This window comes from Rhinopithecus bieti, unplaced genomic scaffold, assembly GCF_001698545.2.
Source record: "Rhinopithecus bieti isolate Rb0 unplaced genomic scaffold, ASM169854v2 scaffold_7398, whole genome shotgun sequence".
NCBI lineage: Eukaryota > Metazoa > Chordata > Mammalia > Primates > Cercopithecidae > Rhinopithecus > Rhinopithecus bieti.
Genome location: NW_016805783.1, coordinates 1,969,358 through 1,989,581, shown reverse-complemented (window position 1 = coordinate 1,989,581; position 20,224 = coordinate 1,969,358). Strand labels below are relative to the sequence as shown.

Here is a 20,224-nt window from a genome sequence, read left to right as displayed (position 1 = left end):
TTTTTTTTTTTTTTTTTTTTTTTTTAAGATCTATTCAGGTTATCTTCTTGAGTCAGCTGGGTAAATTAATTTTTTCTGCTAGGAAATTGCCCTCTTCACATAAATCTCCAAATTTATCTGTGTAAGTTTTTTGTTTGCTTGATTTTGTTTTGAGACAGAGTCTCACTCTGTTGTCCAGGATGGAGTACAGTGGCATGATCTTGGCTCACTGCAACCTCCACCTCCCAGATTCAAGTGATTCTCCTGCCTCACAGCCTCATTAAGTAGCTGGGATTAAAGGCGAGCACCACCATGCCCAGCTCATTTTTGTATTTTTAGAAGAGACAGGGTTTCACCATGTTGTCCAGGCGGGTCTCAAACTCCTGGCCTCAAGTGATCCACCTGCCTTGGCCTCCCAAAGTGGTGGGATTACAGGCGTGAGTCACTGTGCCTTGCCTATTTGCGTAAGTTTGCTCATACTTAAATTGTAGATTGTTTGCAAAAATGGCAGTAATTCCCCTTCCCATATCCAGTCCCATACTGACTGCAGGCATGGCTGTGTGACTTACTTTGGCAATGGGACGTTAAGCAAACAGACTCGAAAAGTGCTTACACATCAGGGACAGGTTCTCTTTTGCTACTTTTTTCCTGAAACCATCCTGTGAACACTGAGCCATGGAGAATGAGACTGCATGGACAACAACCAAGTCCCAGCCAAGTTACCTGAGACCATGCTAGATCATCTAGTCACCAATCAACCCCGCGAGCTGACCAGAGACAATAAGGGAAGCCTGCAGAAAACAGCTGAACTGGCCTATGCCAGAAAAACCCACTCCGCCAACCCATAAAACTGTTAGCTCAATAAAATGGCTATTGTTTTAAACTACAAAGTTTGGAGTGGTGTATTATGCAGCAAAAAACTAGCTGATGCACTCATGTTTTTAAATTTATGCTGTATTTAAATTAATATGACTTCTAAAATTCCTAGTATTTTGTTGTTGTTCCTTCTCTCTACTTGCTACAAATTTGTCTCAAATTACCACTTTAACCGTATTCTACAGGTTCTGACATGTAATAGTTTTCCTACTGTTCATTTTTAGGTATTCTTAGATTCCATTAAGATTTCTTTGATGCTCAATATATTCAATATATTCAGACGTACTTTAAAACATGAGGTTTTTGTAACTGTCTTATTCTAATTATATTGTGGTCAGAGAACATGTATGTACAACACACTGAAATTAGCTGACACCTGCTTTATACTAGAAGTTCCCAAACTTTCTCAGTCCACAGTGTAGGCCAAAGTACTCATTTGGGAAAAAGAAAAGAAAAACAAATAAATTGAAAGAAAAAATTATTTCACTCTTAGATAAAATAATTGTAGAAAGGAATGTAGTGTTATTTAAATGTTTAAAGTGTGGACTATCTCAAGATCTAAGTCTGTGGTGTCTGAAAGATGTCACTGTATTTCTCCCAAAATTAAAATATCCCAAAGACTCTTTCAGGTCACTGTGGAGCCCCATGTTACCTCAGTGCACAGTTTGGAAACTATAGCTTATTCTATCATAAAACCAGTTTCCAAATACATATGTGGTTTTACATGTGTTTATTACTTAAAATTTGTGAATTATTCACATTTTCTATCTCGTCTTAATTGGTGTTTATTCATTACTAAGAAGACAATCTCCCACAATGATTATGTCTTTGATGAATTTCCTCTTCTAAATTTGCAAATTTTGACTTTATACACACACACACACACACACACACACACACACACACACACATATATATAGAGAGAGAGAGAGAGAGGGAGAGAGAGAGAGGGAGAGAGAGACATTCTATTAGGCATATACTAGTTTAAAGCTATTATACCTTCTTAGTAAATTCTTTCTTTTATCAAACATTAGGTAACAACCCCTGCATTTAAACTGAAAACATCCTAACATAGACCAAAATATCTATGGCACAAGAACCATACTTCACTTTTTTTTTTTTTAATTTAAGATGGAGTTTTTGCTCTTATTGCCCAGGCTGGAGTGCAATGGTGCGATCTCGGCTCACTGCAACCTACGCCTCCCGGGTTCAAGTGATTCTCCTGCCTCAGTCTCCTGAGTGCCTCCACGCCCGGCTAATTTTGTATTTTTAATAGAGATGGGGTTTCTCCATGTTGGTCAGGCTGGTCTCGAACTCCTGACCTCAGGTGATCCACCCGCCTCAGTCTCCCAAAGTACTAGGATTACAGTCGTGAGCCACTGCGCCCGCCCCATACTTTACTCTTCACAAAAATAAGTACAAGCCAAGGAAAAATAATCACTGGGCAGGTTTCTAATGGTCAGATTAATCATTAAAACCAATAACTTAAACTGTCCCTTCACTTGATACATAGAGATTTTTACCCTCCTGAAAACTGCACTACAATAAATTCAGCATCCATAAAGGGTATACTTCTCTTTTGTCAAGTGAGAAATAAGCTCAGGGGTTATGGGAACTTCCCTAACTTCAATACCCAACTAATCCTTAAACACACATATGGATTAGCTGGATTTCTTAAATTCCTTTAAAAATCCATTATTAATCTATTATCCATGTATGCGTGTATTTATCTAGCCCTTTTGGATCTTGTTTTCTACTAGGTTGAACCACATGAACTGTTTTGTAGGTCAAAGCAGTTAACTATGGGCAATTTCTTATAACCCAATTTAATATATTGTTTGAGTTAGTAAGTTCTATATGTTATTAATCTGTACATAAAGTACTTCCTTTTCATTCCAAATTCTTCTTTCCAACTTGAAAAACTGGCTTGCAATTCTATACCTAAACTTGTGGAGCAAATTTGATGTCACTTCTTTTAAATCTTATGAAAAGGATAATTACATTATTTATCAGCCCCCTTTCAAGCTTGAAATAAGTAATTAAATCTGTTTTTATCCAATAATACCCTAATTTTAAATCCTCATCTAGTTTAGGCTTTAGTTCCTTAGGGTTTGTTTTCTTTTCTTTTCTTTTTTTTTTTTTAATTTTAGAAATAGTCCAACCCTGGTTGCATCTAAATGCTTTTAACGAGGCAGGAAAACATACTCAATGAAAATTCCCCTCACTATTAACATTTATGAAATGGTATTACTGCTGCATGACTACATGGATATTCACCCACAAGTTTTATAAGTTTACGTTTTTGGCACTCTGTTCAGTGTATTACACTTTGATTGAAACAAATTTTTTAAAATAACACTATTGGTTCATCAATCATGTAAGAACTGACAATCTAATGCATGTTTCTTTTTTCCCTGCAGGATCATTATCAAATAGCTGCTTTTTTGGATACTAACTTAGGCTTTTTTTGGTAACTGAAATTTTTATTGAGATAATTGTATATTCACATGCAGTTATAAGAAATAATATGGGCCGGGTGCAGTGGCTCATGCCTGTAATCCCAGGACTTTGGGAGGCCAAGGCAGGCGGATCACAAGGTCAGGAGATCGAGACCATCCTAGCTAACATGGTGAAACCCCATCTCTACTAAAAATATAAAAAATTAGCTGGGCGTGGTGGCATGCACCTGTAGTCCCAGCTACTCGGGAGGCTGAGGCAGGAGAATGGCGTGAACCTGGGAGGCAGAGCTTGCAGTGAGCAGGGATGGCGCCATTGCACTCCAGCCTGGGCGACAGAGTGAGACTCTGTCTCAAAAAAAAAAAAAAAAAGAAATAATATTGAGATCCCTTGTATGCTTTGCCCAGGTTACCCCAATGGTAACACTTTGCAAAACTATATTACAACTGGGATACTGACATTGATACAATCCATTTGTTTTATTTAGACCTCATTTTACATGTATTTGCGTGTGTGTGTGTATTACACAGTTTTATCACCTGTATAGATTCATGTTATCTACCACCAGAGTCAAGATGGCAAACAATTCCAAAAACACAAGATGCATGCCTCCTGACCTTTTATATGCAAAACCACATCCTTCTCATCTCTCTGACACCCTATATAACCCCTGGCAACTATTAACCTGTCTTCCATTTCTAAAATTTTATCATTTCAAAAATGTTATATAAATGGGATCATACGGCATACAACTTTTTGTGACAGAATCATAGGCTCAGCATACTTCTTCGGAGATTTATATAAATCGTTGCTTGTATCAACAACTGTTGCTTATGTAATTGTTCATTTTTATTGTTGAATAGTATTTTATCATATTGATATACTGTAGATATATTACAGTATGTCTATTTACCCATTAAAGGCCATCTGTGTTGTTTCTAAGTTTTGGCCATTAAAAATAAAGTTCTATACAGGAATGCATGTACAGATCTCATATGAATGTAAATTTTCCTTTCTCTGGGATACATGTCCAGGACTGTAAGCACTGGGTTACACAGAGGTTTCATGTTTAGACAAAAAACGGACAAACTGTTTTCCAGAGTGACTGTACCATTTTACATTTCCACCACTAACATGAATGATCAGTTTCTCCACATCGTCGCCAGCATTTGGTGTTGTCACTATTTATTTTAGCTGTTCTGATAGATGTGTAGTTGTGGCTTTAATCTCTATTTCCCTAATAGCTAACGATGCTGAACATCTTTTCATGTGCTTATTTAATGTCTGTATGTCTTCCTTTCAATGAAATGACTGTTCACATCTTTTTAAATTAGATTGTTTTGGTTTTTCTTACTATTGAGTGTGTGTGTGTGTGTGTGTGTGTGTGTGTGTTGAGTCAGGGGTCTCACTATGTTGCCCAGGCTAGAGTGCAGTGGCTGTCCATAGGCAAGATCATAGCATACTGCAGCCTCCAACTCCTGGGCTCAAGTGTTGTTTCTGCCCCAGCCTCCTGAATAGCTGGGAATACACATGTATGCCACTGCACCTGGCTCTTACTGCTGAGTTTTGAGAGTTCTTTATACGTACTGGATACTAGTCTTTTACTGGATATGTGGTTTAACAGATATTTTCTTACAATATCTAGCTTGTCTTTTCTATCTTTTCAAATGGGCTCTCACACAGCAAAATTTTTAATTTAATCAGGTCCAATTTATCAATTGTTCTTTTATGGATTAGTCTTTTGTGGTCAAATATAACTCTTTGCTTCTTTCCAGATCCAGAAAATTCTCTATGTTTTTTCCTAAAAGTTTTATAGCTTTGTGCTTTACATTTAAGTCTATAACCCATTTTGTATTTTTGCATAAGGTGTGAAGTTTAGGCTCATCATTTTTGGAAAAGCTATCCTTCCTGCCATTGAATTGGTTTTGTAACTTTGCTATAAATCAACTGGATGTATTTGTGCAGGCATATTTCTGTGTTGTATTTTCTGTTCTGTTGTCTATGTCTTTCCTTCTAGCAATAACACACAGTATTGATTACTATAGCTATATACTATAAGCTTTCATATTAGGTGAAGTAATTTCCTCTTTTTCTTCTTTGTTAAGTTTTAGTTATTCTAGAGACTGTGTTTTTCCATACATATTTTTAAATGTTTGTCTATGTCCACAAAATATCTTGGTTGAATTTCAATAGGATCAATTTAGGGAGATCAATTTAGGGAGCATCAATGTCATTATTATGTTGAGGCTTCCAATCCATGAACACGGTATACGTCTCTCCATTTCTTTAAGTCTTGTTTCATGTCTTTCATCAGTATTTTGTAATATTCACTGTATAAATCCTGTACATGTTTGTTAATGTATACGGAAGTATTTTATTTTCTTTGAATTGTCTAAAAGTTGTATTTTTTTATTTTGGTTTCTACATGTTCAGCATACATAAATGCGACTGATTTCTTTATTCTGGGACCTTGCTAAACTCACCTGTTAGTTCCAGGAGCTTTCTGATAGATTCCTTGGGATGTTCTACACAGATAATCACATTATCTGCAAATAGGGACAGTTTTAGTTCTTCCTTTACAAACTACATACCTTTCATTTCTTTTTCTTGCCTTATAGGGTAATGGCTAGAACCTCCAGCATTATACTGGGTAAGAGCAGTTATGATAGACATCATCACCTTGCTTCTGAATCTCAGGGGAAAGCATTTAGTCTTTCACCATTAAGTATGATGTTAGCTGTGAGGTTTTTGTGGTGCTCTTTATCAAGATGAGGCAATTCCTTTCTATTCCTTTTACCAGAAATGAGTAACTGATATGATCGTATTTTTCTTCTCTGGCTTGTTGATATGGGGAATTTAGAGTATTTTAAAATATATTTCAAACAATTAACTAAAACAAGTACTGGATCTTATCAACCAAGTGGGGCACTTGGGTGGATTTTTTCTTTATGTAGGATCTTAAACCTGCCTCATCTCCAAATCTAATGAAAATAAGGGACTTGGCCGGGCGCAGTGGCTCATGTCTGTAATCCCAGCACTTTGGGAGGCCGATGTGGGTGGATCACGAGGTCAGGAAATCAAGACCACCCTGGCTAACACGGTGAAACCCCGTCTCTACTAAAAATACAAAAAAATTAGCTGGGTGTGGTGGCGGGTGCCTGTAGTCCCAGCTACTTGAGAGGCTGAGGCAGGAGAATGGCGTGAACCCGGGAAGCGGAGCTTGCAGTGAGCCGAGATCGCGCCACTGGACTCCAGCCTGGGCAACAGAGCGAGACCCCATCTCAAAAAAAAAAAAAAAAAAAGGGACTTAGGCCTATCTGACTGACCAATCATCAAGAAAAGATTAGATCAAGTTTAATATAACGTGCCGAAAGTTGAAAATACAAGTAACAGGTTTTGAGCTTATTCTCAACCCACGAAGCATTATTCAACCAACACACATGTATTTTGAGAGGCATTATAGCATAATGGTTAAGAGCTCTGCCATTTATTAGCGTGTGACTATGCAAGTCACTTAATTCCTACATAACTCTGTCTACAATGTGATTAAAAAAAAAAAAAAGGAGGTACAGATGTGTTTAAGTGTTGATGCATAAAAGCCTCACTAAATTGGGAAGAAAGAGAACAAGGAGGTTAAGAGAAAAAACAACTCACACAAAAGGAGTCAGAGGCCAGGTAAACAGTAAATATTAATAAACAGATGTCATCTGTCATCCTCAATTTTGACGGATCAATATCTGTTATTTGAAGTGTGATCCTTACACTGGTTAATAATTCTCAAACTATTTGTTACAGTTCTGCTACAAGGGAGGTTTTACCTTCAGGGTGATAAGCGTCTAAAGTAACAAAAAAAAGGTGGGGAGGGGAGCTTGTGCCAGAACATAAATCAATTGTGAAACTAAGCACACCGTTTAGTTCAGTTCTTTAGACAGAAAGACCTACTTTAAACATAGTATTTTTTAAAAGTTGACAAAAATTCTATATATTTATTGAGTAAAACATGATGCTTTGAAGTATATATATGCTGTGGAATGGCTATAAGTTAATAAACACAGCTGAGTGCGGTGGCTCATGCCTGTAATTCCAGAACTTTGGGAGGTTAAGGCGGGCAGATTGAGCTCAGGAGTTTAAGACCAGCCTGGGCAACATGGCAAAACCCCGTCTCTACCAAAAATACAAAAAATTAGCTGAGCATGGTGTTGAGCACCTGTAGTCCCAGCTACCCAGATACTTTGATCAGTATCTCCCCAAATCCCTGTGCCTCCTACCCCTGGCCCCAGCCCCTGGTAACCACCACCCTACTCTCTATTTCTATGAGTCTAGCTTTTTTTGGACTCCATGTATAAGTGAGAGCATGTGATATTTGCCTTGTTTGCCTGACCTATTTCTGGTAATGTAATGTCCTCCAAGTTCGTCCATGTTGTTGCAAAAGAGAGGGTTTCTTTCTTTTAAGGCTAAAAAGTATTCCACTATGTACACATATCACATTTTCTTTTTCTGTTTGTCTACTGGTGGACATTTAGGTTGATTCCTTATCTTGGGTATTGTGATACAATAAACATGGGAGTGCAGGTATCTCTTCAACATATAGGTTTCATTTTTCCTTTGGATATATACACAGTAGTGGGATTGCTTTATCACAAGGTAGTTCTATTTTTAGGAACTTTCCCATACTGCTTTTCTATAATGGCTGTACTAACTTACATTCGACCAAGAGTGTACAAGAGTTTCCTTTTCTCTACATCCTCACCAACATGTGTTATCTTTCATCTTTTTGATAACGGTTATCAACAGGTGTTAAGATGAAATCTCACAGCAGTTTTAATTTTATTTCTCTGATTATTAGTAATGTTGAGCAATTTTTAATATACCTATTAGCCATTTCTATGTTTTGAGAATGTTTATTCTGGTTTTTTGCCCTTTTTTTTGAGATGGGAGTCTCGCTCTGTCGCCCAGGCTGGAGTGCAGTGGCGTGATCTTGGCTCACCGCAGCCTCCGCCTCCCAGGTTCAAGCAATTCTCCTGCCTCAGCCTCCCAAGTAGCTGGGACTACAGGCAAATGCCACCACACCCGGCTACTTTTTTGTATTTTTGGTAGAGATGGGGTTTCACCGTGTTTTTGGTCTCAATTTCCTGACATTGTGATCTGCCCGCCTTGGCCTCCCAAAGTCTTGGGATTACAGGCGTGAGCCACCATGCCCAACCCTTGCCCATTTTTTAATTGATTAGTTTTCTTGCTATTGAGTTGAATTCCTCACATAATATTAACCCCTTATCAGATGTATGGTTTGCAAATATTTTCTATAGGTTCTCTCTTTATTAATAGTCTCTTTTGCTGTGCAGAACCTTTTAAATTTGATATAACTGCATCTGTTTTTGTTTTGTTGTCTGTGTTTTTGGGGTCATATCCAGGAAAACATTGCCCAGACCAATTATCATGGAGATTTTCCCCCCGTGTTTTCTTCTAGTAGTTTTACAGTTTCACATCTTATGTTTACATTTTAATCTATTTTGAGTTGATTTTTCTACATGGTGTGAAATAAGGGCCTGGTCTCATTCTTCTGCATGTAGATAGCCAGTTTTCCCAAGACCATTTATTGAAAAGACTGTCCTTTCCTGTTGCATGTTCTTGGCACCTTTGTCAAAAATCAACCAACTACAAATGTGTGCATTTATTTCTGGGCTCTCTGTTCTGTTCCACTGTTGTGTGTGTGTGTGTTTTTATGTCACTATCATGCTGCTTTGATTACTATAGCTTTGCAGTAGATTTTCATATCAGTTAGTGTGATGCTTCCGGGTTCATTAAGATTGCTTTGGCTATTTGGGGTCTTCTGTAGTTTCATACAAATTTTAGAGGTATTTTTTTCTATTTCTGTGAAAAATGACATTAGAGGTGGATCCAGATTGTAGTGAATCTGTACCTCGCTTTGGGTAGTACTGATATTTTAATAATATGAATTCTTCCAAATCCATGAACATGGGATATCTTTCCATTTACTTCTGTCAGAAAGACTCTCTTGAAGGAAGCAGTGCCTTCTTTTACATTTTGGCACAAGCTCCCTAACTTGTCACAGAGATCAGGACTTTTGAGTAGCACGGCCTATATCTAAAGTATTTGTCTTAAAAGGCCCCGGGGTTGCGGTGGCCTCCACGCCTGTAATCCCAGCACTCTTGGAGGCCATGTGGGTGGACTCACGAGGTCAGGAGATCCGAGACCGATCCCTGGCTACACGGTGAAACCCCCGCTCTACCTAAAAAAATACAAAAAAAAAAAAAAATTAGCCCCGGGCGGGTTGGCTGGGCGACCCCTGTAGGTCGCCAGCTACTCCACGTGGAGGCTGAAGGCCCGGAGAAATGGCATGAACCCGGGAAGCAGAAGTTGGCAGTGTTAAGCCCGAGATTGTGGCCAGCAAAAAACCTGGCACTCAGCCTAGGTGACGAGCAAGACTTCCCCGTGCTTCTCAAAAAAAAAAAAAAAAAAAAAAACTTCAATACATAACTTAAATATAAGTGCATATTTTTAGAGATCATAATTAAATTTAATTCTTGAATATTAGCACTTAATGAGTATCAACTACACAGACATAATTTGATTAGGCATTTTGAGATGGGTTAAGGAAAAGACTTAGGAGTTATTTGGGAGGCTGGGGTGGAGGGATGTAGATGGGTAGTGAATGTGGTTATTACCTGCACTTTAGAAGCTTAAAATCTAAGGGAAAATGAAATATTCAAAGCAAAATCCCTTGGAGTAAAATGAATTACAACTGAGGGATGATATCCACTAGTTCAATTTCTCAATGAAACTCTGGGGACTAGCTCTCTTTTGTTTTCAAGAATCTCAATGTCACTAAATAAAAACAATGTGATTCTCTCCTTAATGGAGCAAGAGAGAGAGCAAGGCCTGGAATCAGGGACAGATACTCTGACCATAAAGAGTGGAGGAATCTTCTCTTGAAGAGCTCTCCACATCTCTGTAAAGTCACATCAAAATCAAGTAAGTTTTGTCTGAATAAACTTCAGGCGTTGTTTCAGGAAAAGTTTGCTTTCTACTGCTTTCTTGGGGAATTCTTAAATTTGAAATAAGAAATTGCTTGAGATTTCTTTAGTTAATTTCATTTTTGGTCCTACTACAAGTATTTTCAGAAATGGAACCACAGTAACTGGAAAGGAAATAATGTTACCCAGAAAAAAAGAAAGGGCACAAGCTCTAAGGCAACTAAGTTGCCTTAAAACTTCAGGCCGGGCCGGGCGCCGTGGCTCAAGCCTGTAATCCCAGCACTTTGGGAGGCCGAGATGGGCGGATCACGAGGTCAGGAGATCCAGACCATCCTGGCTAACACAGTGAAACCCCGTCTCTACTAAAAAAATACAAAAAACTAGCCGGGCGTGGTGGCGGGCGCCTGTAGTCTCAGCTACTCAGGAGGCTGAGGCAGGAGAATGGCGTAAACCCGGGAGGCGGAGCTTGCAGTGAGCTGAGATCCGGCCACTGCACTCCAGCCTGGGCGACACAGCGAGACTCCGTCTCAAAAAAAAAAAAAAAACAAAAAACTTCAGGCCGGATGCAGTGGCTCACGCCTTAGTTGCTCTAAGGCAACTAAGGTGAATGTTTAAAAAGATATGCTGTGACAAGCAAGAATTTTCAGTTCTATAAATTAGAGAAGGCAGCACAACAACAGGAGGATCAAGTAACCAAATATAAATATAAATTAGTAGCATAGATATATAAGTACATTAGAAGGGCTAAAATGATTAAACTAGAGGAGGCTTCTGAATACTAGAACACAAAAGTTTTAAAGTGGAATTGCAAGCACGAAAAGTTAAGGAAAAGTAAGGGCCCATATCTGGGGGCAGACGGTGTAATGTTAACAGATGGCAATAAATACTAATTGCTTAATTCCAATTTTACTTCTATTGCATCTATTAAAGAAAGTAATCTTCATTCAGTGAACGAAAATCCAAACAAAAAAAGGACACACACTATTCTACCCATGTACAGTTCTAAATATGCAAAAAAATCTGTTAGAAATCAGAATAATGGTTACCTTTGGGGATAACTAATGCCTAGAAAGAGGCCCTGGGGTATTCTCTTTTTTGATCCAGGAGCTGGTGGTTACACACGTGTTCACATTACAAATATTTATCAAGCTGGATACTTACAATGTGTGGACTTTTGTATGTATGTTGTATGTCAACAAAATGTGAAAAAGAAAAAAAGTTTAAAGTGTTAAGACTGGAAAAATCTCACCTTACTTTATTAAGCTAAGGCTTAACTCATCTCTCTGGTCTAAACGACCCAAAGATCTGAGAGAACTTGCAAATATGATTACCAAGGTATTGTTGTGTTCATAAAGGAGTTGACAGAGAACTGGAATTAGCAAGTATTTTTTAAGCTTATGTTAATGTTTATTAATATACAAAATGATCGATGATTACATTAATAGATAATAGACATAAAATAATTCTGTCTCTCTCATATTAGCTTTTAATCCATTGATGAATGAAACAAAACAATGATCTTCCTTGTTAATTTTTTCTAATTTTGGAGCTACTGGGCTAATTAATTACATAGAAAATATTCTACTAAATTTTTTGAAATTTAGTAAGTACATAATACAACTCTTAGTAAGTTATTTTCAAAATTTAATTTTAAAAAGGGGGTGGGGAAAGGGTACAGGAGAATGGATGTCAGGAACTATATACTATACCAATAAGCATGACACTGATTGGCAAAAATTCAAAATATGCTTATTCATTAAACATTTAGAAAAAAATAAGCTAATTCCTATTTATCCTATAGGTTTCAGCTTAAATGTTATTTCTTCAGACAAATCACCTTTGAATGTGCAATTTTTAAAAAACTTCACTCTGTTAACTTTCATGGCTATTTTTCCTCCATAGCATCATTCACAATTTGTAAGGATATATTTGGTTATGTGATTATTTATCTAGTGTTCATCTCCATGAGACAATTGCTCAAATGGTAATGCTTGGTTGAATAACTAAACGCATTTCTGATGAAGACCTTATGAATGTAGTTAAAATGGGCTTCTGGCAATACTGTTTTAAAACTTTACAGATTTGAAGAGCTACCTAGCCAGTGTACGAAGCAAAGTATGTATTTAAAATAATTATTAAATAATAAATGCACAAGTCTATTTCTAGTGACTGTAAGAGAATGTGTACTTTCAGAATCAAGACCTCCTTCCTTCTCCCTACAACTGAAAAGTTTCAAGATGGTAATTTTTTTTTAATTTGATTTTTATTTTTTTTTTTTGAGACAGAGTCTCGTTCTGTCACCTAGGCTGGAGTGCAGTGGCATGACCTTGGCTCACTGCAGCCTCTGCCTCCAAGGTTTAAGCAATTCTCCAGCCTCAGCCTCCCAAGTAGCTGGAACTATAGGTGCATGCGACCACACCCAACTAATTTTTGTATTTTTAGTAGAGATAGGGATTCACCACATTGGCCAGGCTGGTCTCGAACTCTTGACCTCAGGTGATCTGTCCGCCTTGGCCTCCCAAAGTGTTGGAATGATGGCATGAACCACCGCACCCAGCCCAAGATGGTAATTTAATATAGGAAGGAGTTTTAGGAGTGAATTAGATGAGGAAAAGTCTAACCTAAGACAAAAATCAAAGATGTGAAATAAATTTTAAATTTATTTTTTAAAAGATACGTGTATAGGCCAGGTGCAGTGGCTCACGCCTGTAATCCCAGCACTTTGGGAGGCTGAGGCGGGCAGATCACGAGGTCAGGAGAACGAGACCATTGTGGCTAATATGGTGAAACCCAGTCTCTACTAAAAATACAACAAATTAGCTGGGCAAAGTGGCAGGTGCCTATAGTCCCAGCTACTTGGGAGGCGGAGGCAGGAGAACGGCATGAACCGGAAGGCAGAGGTTGCAGTGAGCCAAGATTGCACCACTGCACTTCAGCCTGGCCAACAGAGCAAGACCCTGCCTCAAAAAAAAAAAAAAAAAAGAATAAAAAAAAAAGATACGTGTATAGAAAGAGAATTCACTATTATTTTCTTGATTAGCAATTTAAATATTTGTTTCAAATAAAATGTGTTCACATGAATACACAATTTGGGCCAGGCATGGTAGTTCATGCCTGTAATCCCAGCAGGAGAATTGTTTGAGTCCAGGAATTCAAGGTCAGCCTAGGCAACACAGTGAGACCTAGTCGCTACAAAAAATAAACAAAATTAGCTGGGTGTGGTGGTGTGCCTTTATTCATAGCTACTCAAGCCGGCTGAGGTGGGAGGACCACTTGAGCCTGGGAGGTCAAGCTCGCAGTGAGTCAAGACTTTCACACCACTTCACTCCAACCTGCACAGAGTGAAACGCTGTCTCAAAAAAAGAAAAAGAAAAAAGAAAACACAATCTGATGAAGGTAACTCTAAGATCCTCCAAAAGCAATGGAAGAAAATACAATAAATTTTAATAACAGTTGCTTTCAGTTGGGAAAATACAAGGTTTTTCTACTTTTATTTATTTATCTAAAGCATCTTTAACAAGTATGTATAACTTTTACACGGGGAAAGGGAGAGGAAGCCCACAGAAAGAGGATGTCAAAGAAAAAGCATCTAACTTCATCAGATGTTATGAAATTTCAGTAATGGTAAAGTGCTTCACACAGGGCCTACTACCCTCAGTAAATGAAAGTTATTATGAATACGGACCATGATAAAGTATCCAGTGATGTGTGATTTTAGGGATGACCACGAATTTGCCACAGTATTTTCATTATTCAAGATACACAGAATTTTAACATCAGAAAAATCTAATTACTTTTCTTTAAATGTAAATCAACCTTACCTTCCGCAGTTCCACTGTCACTTCATTTCTATGTCTTCGCATTGTCTAGAAAAGAAAAATAAAGATTACAGATGTATCAAAATACGGATACTGCTAGTATATAAAGATCTCAACTGGGCGCAGTGGCTCACGCCTATAATCCTAGCACTCTGGGAGGCCGAGGCGGGCAAATCACTTGAGGTCAGGAGTTCAAAACCAGCCTGGCCAACATGGTAAAACCCAGTCTCTACCAAAAACACAAAAAAATGAGCCAGGCGTGGTGGCAGACACCTGTAATCCCAGCTACTTGGGAGGCTGAGGCAGGAGAATTGCTTGAACCCAGGAGGCAGAGGTTGCAGCAAGCCGAGGTGGCGCCAGTGCACTCCAGGCCTGGGAGACAGAGCAAGACTGCATCTCCCCCCCAAAAAAATACTCAAGATATTTGAGTTAGAAGTAATTTAATCTTGGCTGGGCGCAGTGGCTCACACCTGTAATCCCAGCACCTTAGGAGGCTGGAGGATCACTTGGGGCCAGGAGTTCAAGACCAGGGCCAACATGGCAAAACCTCATCTTTACTAAAAATACCAAAATTAGCTGGGTGCAGTAGCACGCCCCTGTAGTCCCAGCTACTCCTGAAGGCTGAGGCTCAAGAATCGCTTGAACTTGGGAGACGGAGGTTGAAGTAAGCTGAGATCATGCCACTGCACTTTAGCTTGGGTGACAGAGCTAGACTCTGTCTCAAAAAATAAATAAATAAAAAAGAAAGAAGAAATGTATAATATCTCAATGACTGACACATCTTATACTTTAAATGATGAGCTACAATTCATTAAAAAGCCAAATTCTGTATCTTACTGGATATCTGTCGGTTAATTTTGTAGAAGGTGGGACTTGGCTGCCTAGGACCCATTTTCCTGCCCTAATTGTACCCAGTGATCTTTGGGGAATTATATCCTTCCCATCCTGAAGTCTTAATGAGACCTAAGTGGCTCACTCTCTCCTAGCTTAAATAGGTCACGAGACTCAACTACACTAACAGAATTATCTCCTCTATAACTCTGAATCTTAAGGAGAAAGGGAAAAAAAGGCACATTAAATTCCAAAGGAAGAATTTTGGACAAGGTAGTAAATAATGCCTATATCCTTGACTTGCTCAATTCCCAGTTCTTCCATTTCTCTACTCACCTTATGAACTACCTTATATTCTTCCAATAAATTATGATTTTGCTTAAGTCAGCCACAGATGGTTTCTGATGCCTGCAATCAATGAATTATATCTCTAATGATTCATATTTTGAAAAAGTAAATTCATTGGCATGGCCTTAATAACATGAAAATAAAAATAAGTTTGAGACAGATGTTTTGTATCAAAAGGTAAGATATCCTTCTGAGTTTATTAAGAGGTATGCCTTATGAGGAAACACTGAAATAATATATATCTCCTCTCTAACATACTTATCGGGGAAAACCCCACCCCTGATATTCAACATGGGTTCTTTTCTATTTCCCTAAGCGTCGGCTGGTCTGAGAAATAAAGGGAAAGAGTACGAGAGAGAAATTTTAAAGCTGGGTGTTCGGGGGAGACATCACATGTTGGCAGGTTCCGTGATGCCCCCTGAGCCGTAAAACCAGCAAGTTTTTATTAGCGATTTTCAAAAGGGGAGGGAGTGTACTAATAGGGTGTCGATCACAGAGATCACATGCTTCACAAGGTAATAACAAAACATCACAAAGCAAACGGAGGCAGGGCAAGATCACAGGACCACAGGACGGGGCAAAATTAAACTTGCTAATGAAGTTTCGGGCACACATTGTCATTGATAACATCTTACCAGGAGACAGGGTTTGAGAGCAGACAACCAGTCTGACCAAAATTTATTAGGTGGGAATTTCCTTGTCCTAATAAGCCTGGGAGCGCTTCAGGAGACTGGGGCTTATTTCATCCCTTTGTCTTCAACCGTACAAGACACCCATCCCCAAAGCGGCCATTTTAGAGGCCTACTCTCAGGGGCGCATTCTCTTTCTCAGGGATGTTCCTTGCTGAGAAAAAGAATTCAGCAATATTTGTCCTATTTGCTTTTGAAAGAACAGAAATACAGCTGTGTTCTGCCCAGCTCACCAGCAGTCAGAATTTAAGGTTATCTCCCTTGTTCCCTGAACATTGCTGTTATCCTGTTCTTTTTTCAAGGTGCTCAGATTTCATATTGTTCAAAGACACATGCTCTACAAGCAATTTGTGCAGTTAACACAATCATCACAGGGTCCTGAGGCAACATTCACACTCCTCAGCCTACTAAGATGATGGGATTAAGAGATTAAAGTAAAGACAGGCATAGGAAATCACAAGGGTTATTGATTGGGGAAGTGTTAAGTGTCCATGAAATCTTCACAATTTATGTTCAGAGATTGCAGTAAAGACAGGTGTAAGAAATTATAAAAGTATTAATTTGGGGAACTAATAAATGTCTGTGAAATCTTCACAATTTATGTTCTTTGGCCATGGCTTCAGCCAGTCCCTCTGTTCAGGGTCCCTGACTTCCCGCAACACATACTGATATAATGGATTCTTTTATTATACATATAAGCATGGTTACATCCTTACATTCTTGGAATAAAGGCTATATGGTTACGGTATATTATTCTTTTAATACACTGCCAGATTCAGTATGCTGTATTTTATTTAATAATTTTTGTGATATCTCTTTCTAAAACCACAGTGATCTTCTTAAGGAAAAAAATCTCATAAAATTCAAATTATAAAGTTTGCTAAGTATACTGAAATAATCTAGATATAAACTTACACTTAAATACAGATATATATTAAATATAAACAAAACTGCCAAAATTCAAATTAGTCATATTCATTTCATGTGATGGAATGATACACTGATAAAAACTATTATCCCTGATAAGGTTCAACACTAGAAAGAGCGTTGAATTTAATTCTATACTTAGTATGTTTCTATATTGTGACTTTAGTACTATTAATAGAGAGAATGTCTTATGCATAAATTCATAAAAATGACAATGGATGTTGAACGATCTTCAAATACCAACATTAATGAAGTGTTATTTGATAACTCTGTAAGCTATCTTTATTCACTGGAAGATTAGAACTCTACCACTTAAAAATTTTACCTAAATGAGTATTTACTCCAATTGTTCCTATAACTGAAAAGAAAAATATTTTCATTGCAATATTTGCAACACTTAGCTATTTATAAATTATTATAAGATGATGCATAACAAAAAGACCCAGGCAGCATATGTGCTCCAAAATATGATTTTCTGCTCTATCATCTTAATTCACACTAAGGTATTTCTGTATAGAAAGAATTGGTGAGTTAAATTCTGAAGAACCACACTAAATTAGGAAACCACACTTAAGTGGTGATTAATTTAACATTTTAAACACACCTAAACAGGAGTTAGCTCCCAGGTAATAAGTGCTTCAAAAATGAACATCTCAATTTATAGACACTAGTTTGATAATCTACATAAGGAAAGTTGGAAATAGATTTTTACTGCTAAAGTAGAAATGTTATTCAAGATACAGGGATTGACTAGAAATGCAGGCACCTTGATTCTTACTTGTTTGGGGTCTAAGAATCTGGCAGGCCCTACAGCTCAACTTCAGAGAAGTTTCTGTGTCTAGAAACCCCCTTGATCCTGTGTTCCATCTCTTCTTAGAGAACTGTATCACCTAATCCTAGTCAGAACATTATGGTATCTGCTTAGGGCTGAAGTTTTCTTACAAGGTGGTAATCTCCAGTCTAAAAGTATTATACGCATGAAACAAACTGTGTGACTTTTGTGACTGTTTACTAATACATGTTTATATATGTAGAATTCTAAGACTTGTGTATATAACTCATTAATAGCAAAACTTCAAAGGCGAAAGTATCTATTACCCTCACCTATCTCTAATAATTAAAGATCACTTATTCACCCAAAAGAATCATGAGTGTAAATGGCCAAACTCACTTAGGTCAGTTAAGAAGAGGTACTGACTACTATACATGATGTAAGTGCCTCTGAGTTAGTCTTGACTTATTATGCTCTTTGTTTAAATTAAAGAAAAAGATGGATTCCCTTATATTCTCCCTTATATACTTCCCAAGTGATCTCAACTACCCTCATGTCTGCAACTACTGTTTCATGACCACTCTCAAGTATCTATTTTTAGTCCACTCTCTCTTAAGCTCCTAATCTATAAGTCATTCACCCATTCAACAAAAATTTACGCAATACATTTAAAATACATCGGGCAATGCATTTGCTAACTAGGAAGCAAGTACAGAATTCACATTCTAGCACAGGGATCGGCAAACTATAGCCTGTGTATCAAATCTGGCAGGATGTTTTGTAGGTCACAACAGGAATGGTTTTACATTTTTTAAGTGGTTACATTATAAATGATATTAAGTACCTACATCATGCTCTTATTTTTGCCTTTTTGCCCTCAAATGCTAAAATATTTACTATTTGTCCTTTTAAGGAAAAGTTAGCAGGCTAGGTGCAGTGGTTCACACCTGTAATCCCAACACTTCTGGAGGCCAAGGCAGGAGGATCACTTAAGCACAGCCACACTCAGCTGATTTTTCATTTTTTGTAGAGGTAGCATCTCATTGTGCTCATGTGTGCAACTACAGTTTCAGTTACTCAGGGGAGCTGAGATGGAGGACTGCTTAAGCACAGGAAGTCAAGGGTGCAAGGAGCCATGATGGTGCCACTGCATTTCAGCCTAGGCAACAGAGTGAGACCCTGCCTTGGCAAAAAAAAAAAAAAAAAGGTTTGCCAACACCTAGTCTAGTGGAAATGAGAGTAATAATGAGTGATAAAAATGTGTTAAGCTGGCCGGGCGCAGTGGCTCACACCTGTAATCCCAGCACTTTGGGAGGCAGAGGCAGGCAGATCACCTGAAGTCAGGAGTTCGAGACCAGCCTGGCCAACATGGTGAAACCCCATCTCTACTAAAAATATCAAAATTAGCCGGGCATGGTGGCACACACCTGTATTCTCAGCTACTCAACAGGCTGAGGCATGAGAATTGCTTGAACCTGGGGAGGCAGAAGTTGCCGTGAGCCAAGAGTGCGCCACTGTACTCCAGCCTGGGCAACAGAGTGAGATTCTGTCTCAAAAAAAAAGTATGAAGCTTGAGATAGGAAAGTAAATGTTAAGTTTTATATCAAAAGGAGATATAATCAGAGGGACAGAAAAAGGCTCCCAAAAGAATTAAAATATGTGCATATGTATGTTAGGGTCTGGAAGAGAGATTGTTTTAAGGCTTCAAACTCAGTATGCTTAAAACTAATATGCTTGTTCCCTTCCTAACACCCTCACCAAAAAGATCCCCACATCTCCTCTCCTGTCAATACTAATGCCAGGAAACTGTACCACTATCCAAATAGTTGCAAGAGACCAATCCTGGAAGACTATCCCTGTCTACTCACTCTTTCAGTCCTTTGAAATCAAACAAGTCACCAAAACAGGATTCAAACCTCCCAGCTCCACCGCCACTATCTAAGAGTAAGGCACCATCATCTAATCTGGACTACTAAAATAGCCTAACCAATCTTCTTCCATGCCCTGAATCAATTTTCCACAATGCAGCCAGGGGATTCTCTTTAAAATGCAAAACCTGTGTTATCTTTCTCTCGAATAAGATGTGTCAATGATTTTTTTCATCTCTTGGCATCTCCTGCCCCACCCAAAAAAATGTCATCAGAATAGCCAAACTCAAACTCCACAGACAAAACCTACAAGAGGGCCAGGCACAATGGCTCACGCCTGTAATCCCAGAACTTTGGGAGGCTGAGGCAGGAGTATTGCTTGAGCCCAGAAATTTGAGACCAGCCTGTGCAACACAGTAAGACTCTGTCTCTACAAAAAAATTAAAAATTAGCCAGATGTGGTGGTGTGCACCTGTGGTCCCAGTTCTTCAGGAAGCTGAGGCAAGAAAATGGCTTGAGCCCAGGAGGTCAAGGCTGCAGTGAGCCATGATCACACCACTACACTCCAGCCTGGGTGATACAGACCCTGTCCCCAAAACAAGCAAACAAACAACACCTACAAGGTTGGGAGACAAAGTATTCCAACAAATTCTCAAATACAAGC

The 20,224-nt window shown here is 38.4% G+C and overlaps 1 protein-coding gene across 2 annotated transcripts in view; it reads right to left on the bottom strand.

Annotated features, from left to right (window-relative positions):
* Positions 1-20,224, bottom strand: part of KPNA3 (karyopherin subunit alpha 3) — a 97,198-nt gene that overhangs the window by 35,763 nt on the left and 41,211 nt on the right. For both annotated transcript variants that reach the window (XM_017873755.1, XM_017873753.1), the window contains exon 2: positions 14,129-14,173. In XM_017873755.1, coding sequence (XP_017729244.1) covers positions 14,129-14,173 — 45 coding nt within the window. The remainder of the gene's footprint in view (positions 1-14,128; positions 14,174-20,224) is intronic.